Source organism: Oryx dammah, unplaced genomic scaffold, assembly GCF_014754425.2.
Source record: "Oryx dammah isolate SB20612 unplaced genomic scaffold, SCBI_Odam_1.1 HiC_scaffold_11232, whole genome shotgun sequence".
NCBI classification, from domain to species: domain Eukaryota; kingdom Metazoa; phylum Chordata; class Mammalia; order Artiodactyla; family Bovidae; genus Oryx; species Oryx dammah.
The window spans coordinates 1,015,320-1,018,772 of NW_024080625.1; the positions used below are offsets into that span (position 1 = coordinate 1,015,320).

Sequence of the window (3,453 nt, forward strand, 5' to 3'; positions counted from 1 at the left end):
GTGTCAAGATAAAATACATAAATGATTAATTCAGAAGATACAACATCTAACCGAATTCTAGAAAGAAAGTGATGGTGGTTGTGTGAGAGGGTAGAAGGAAAAACAGACCAGAGGGTAGAAAGAAAAACAGATAAAAATGAGATAAAATTTCTTGTATTTTATTTTTCATTCTCAGTATACCCAGGGAGAGGAGAGGCTGGTAGAGGGCTCCCTTACAGTTAGTGGTCTAGAATTCTACCTTAAGTTCAAGCACTTGGCAACACAAACTCATTTCCTTTTATTCTATGTTCTTGTTCACTACTTAAAATATTGCAAGTGTTTCCCCAATGTCCTTTTCACAGCTGCCTTCACCTCCATGTTCTTTAGGCTGTAGACGAGGGGGTTCAGCATGGGTGTGACTGCACTGTACTGCAAGGATGAGAGCAAATCTAGGCAGGAACCGGAAGTGGGCGTGAGATAGCGAGTCAAACCTGACCCAGAGAACAGGATCACCACAATGAGGCGGGAGGAGCAGGTGGAGAAGGCCTTGCTTTTGCCTGTGGCGGAGCTGACGTTCAGGATGGTGGAGACAATGCAAGCATAAGAGAAGAAGACTGGGAGGAAGGTTCCAAGACTATGTAGTAAGATGGAGCAGATCAGGATGTCTATATTGATAGAGATATCAGAGCAAGACGGAGGGAAGAGAGAGGGCAGCTGACAGGTATAGTGGTGGATGGTTTGTGCCTCACAGAAGTCCAGGTTAATAGCCAAAAGCACAATGATGACTGAATTGAGAGAGGCCAGACCCCATGAAGCCAGTATAAGCTTTACACAGAGCTGGGTGCTCATCAGCTGGCCATAGAGCAGTGGGTGGCAGATGGCAGCATAGCGGTCATAGGCCATCACTGAGAGAAGAAAAGCTTCAGTCCCTGCAGTGATAAACACAAAGAAGACCTGAGTCAGGCAGCCCTTGACAGAGATTGTTTTCTTCTCAGACAGGAGGTCCTTCAGGAGCTTGGGCAGAGTGACAGAGGAGAAGCAGAGGTCCAGGAATGATAGATACTCAGGAAGAAGTACATGGGCGTGTGGAGGTGGGGGTCAGCCCTGATCAGCAGCAGCATCGTCCGGTTCCCCAGCACGGTCAGGAGGTAAATCACCAGGAAGAGCACAAAGAGCAGAGCCTGCATGTGGGGGTCGTCTGAGAGCCCAGTGAGGATGAACTCGGTGATGGTGCTGTGGTTCCTCAAGGCCATTTGTGGAGGCTGTTTCCTTGAAATAAAATAGAGAGATGAGATATCCTGTCTTTTTCAGAGTTTCACTCCTCTTCTTATACGTTCCTCTCTACTCTGCCTAGACTCTGTGCTCAGACATCTCAAAACTGCCCTATCTGTATCTCAGTAAGTGTTTTCATCCTGTTTTGTTATAACTTCTCTTGGTTTTCAGTCTTCACATACCTCAGAGATTCATATAAAAATGAATATCTCTGGATTACCTACACATTCATAGTATTTAGATTCTGCTCCATCCATTTTACAGTTTAGAAATCCTGAAAATTCTAGCACATATCTGCAGTGATTTTCTAAACCTTTTCTTCTCTTTTCAGTTTCTCAGTCGTATATATATATATATATATATATTTCTTTAAAACCTTGCTAAGATTGATGATGACTCTGAGCAGTCTCATCCTTTTAGTCCAGTGGCTTGAGTTATAGTAATGCCTGTCAGCAATATTTCAGTGTTGCTATGCAGTCTATCTATGTTTCATAGGGGCTACTATTGTTGAATTTCAAGGATACTGTTATCTACACAGGTGTGCTGTCTCATGTCATTGCAAAACCCTTTGATGCACTCTAATTTTTTTATAATCCACAAGTGATTTTGCCATTGCTGCAAGAAGCTCTTGCATTCATGTTGTGGATACATTATTCTGTTTTCCCAGGAGGGTCAAAATGGAAAGAGTCTCATAATTTTCATTTAAACTTTTATTGCATCCTATTATTTAAAGTATCAGCTGTGTCCAAGAAGACCAGATGGTTAGTAGTTTATGTTAATGATGATACTAATAACCATTTTGAAGCCTAATTTCTACATGGTAAGTCACTGTCTTAGGTGAAGATTCCTGCCTCACTTGGACCTTTTGAGGCTAATTTACAGGCATTCTGTTTTTGTCTGTCAATCCACAATCTGATCCCGTAGTAGTCTTCTGTCCTCCCAAGAACATAATCTTGCTGATTCAGAGAACCCTGTTTCTGACCCTTCCGGCTTGCCAGAAATCTGTTCAGTTCAGTTAAGTTCAGTCGCTCAGTTGTGTCTGACTCTTTGTGACCCTGTGAATCGCAGCACGCCAGGCCTCCCTGTCCATCACCATCTCCCGGAATTCACTCAGACTCACGTCCATCGAGTCCGTGATGCCATCCAGCTGTCTCATCCTCAGTTGTCCCCTTCTCCTCCTGCCCCCAATCCCTCCCAGCATCAGAGTCTTTTCCAATGAGTCAACTCTTCACATGAGGTGGCCAAAGTACTGGAGCTTCAGCTTTAGCATCATTCTTTCCAAAGAAATCCCAGGGCTTATCTCCTTCAGAATGGACTGGTTGGATCTCCTTGCAGTCCAAGGGACTCTCAAGAGTCTTCTCCAACACCACAGTTCAAAAGCATCAATTCTTCGGTGCTCAGCCTTCTTCACAGTCAAAATCTCACATCCATACATGACCACAGGAAAAACCATAGCCTTGACTAGACGGACCTTAGTTGGCAAAGTAATGTCTTTGCTTTTGAATATACTATCTATGTTGGTCATAACTTTTCTTCCAAGGAGTAAGCGTCTTTTAATTTCATGGCTGCAGTCACCATCTGCAGTGATTTTGGAGCCCCTCAAAATAAAGCCTGACACTGTTTCCACTGTTTCCCCATCTATTTGCCGTGAAGTGTTGGGACCGGATGCCATGATCTTCATTTTCTGAATGTTGAGCTTTAAGCCAACTGTTTCACTCTCCTCTTTCACTTTCATCAAGAGGCTTTTTAGTTCCTCTTCACTTTCTACCATAAGGGTGGTGTCATCTGCATATCTGAGGTTATTGATATTTCTCCCAGCAATCTTGATTCCAGCTTGTGCTTCTTCCAGTCCAGCGTTTCTCATGATGTACTCTGCATATAAGTTACATAAGCAGGGTGACAATATACAGCCTTGATGTACTCCTTTTCCTATTTGGAACCAGTCTGTTGTTCCATGTCCAGTTCTAACTGTTGCTTCCTGACCTGTATACAGATTTCTCAAGAGGCAGGTTAGGTGGTCTGGTATTCCCATCTCTTTCAGAATTTTCCAGTTTATTGTGATCCACACAGTCAAAGGCTTTGTTACTAGGTGCTAACTTATGTCAAGAGAAGTTTGAATTTTGATTTCATTAACAATCCCATAAACCCAAGCTGAAGTCCATCTTAGATTCAAGTCTAGGTTACCTATGTGTCAGAATAGAG

At 43.1% G+C, this 3,453-nt stretch overlaps 1 protein-coding gene across 1 annotated transcript; it reads right to left on the reverse strand.

Moving 5' to 3' along the window:
* Positions 1–297: 297 nt before the first annotated feature.
* LOC120861296 (olfactory receptor 8S1-like) lies at positions 298–1,232 on the reverse strand. The gene is given in 2 exon segments (XM_040236930.1): positions 298–1,040; positions 1,043–1,232. Coding segments are annotated over 2 exon segments (933 nt in total).
* Positions 1,233–3,453: the final 2,221 nt, after the last annotated feature.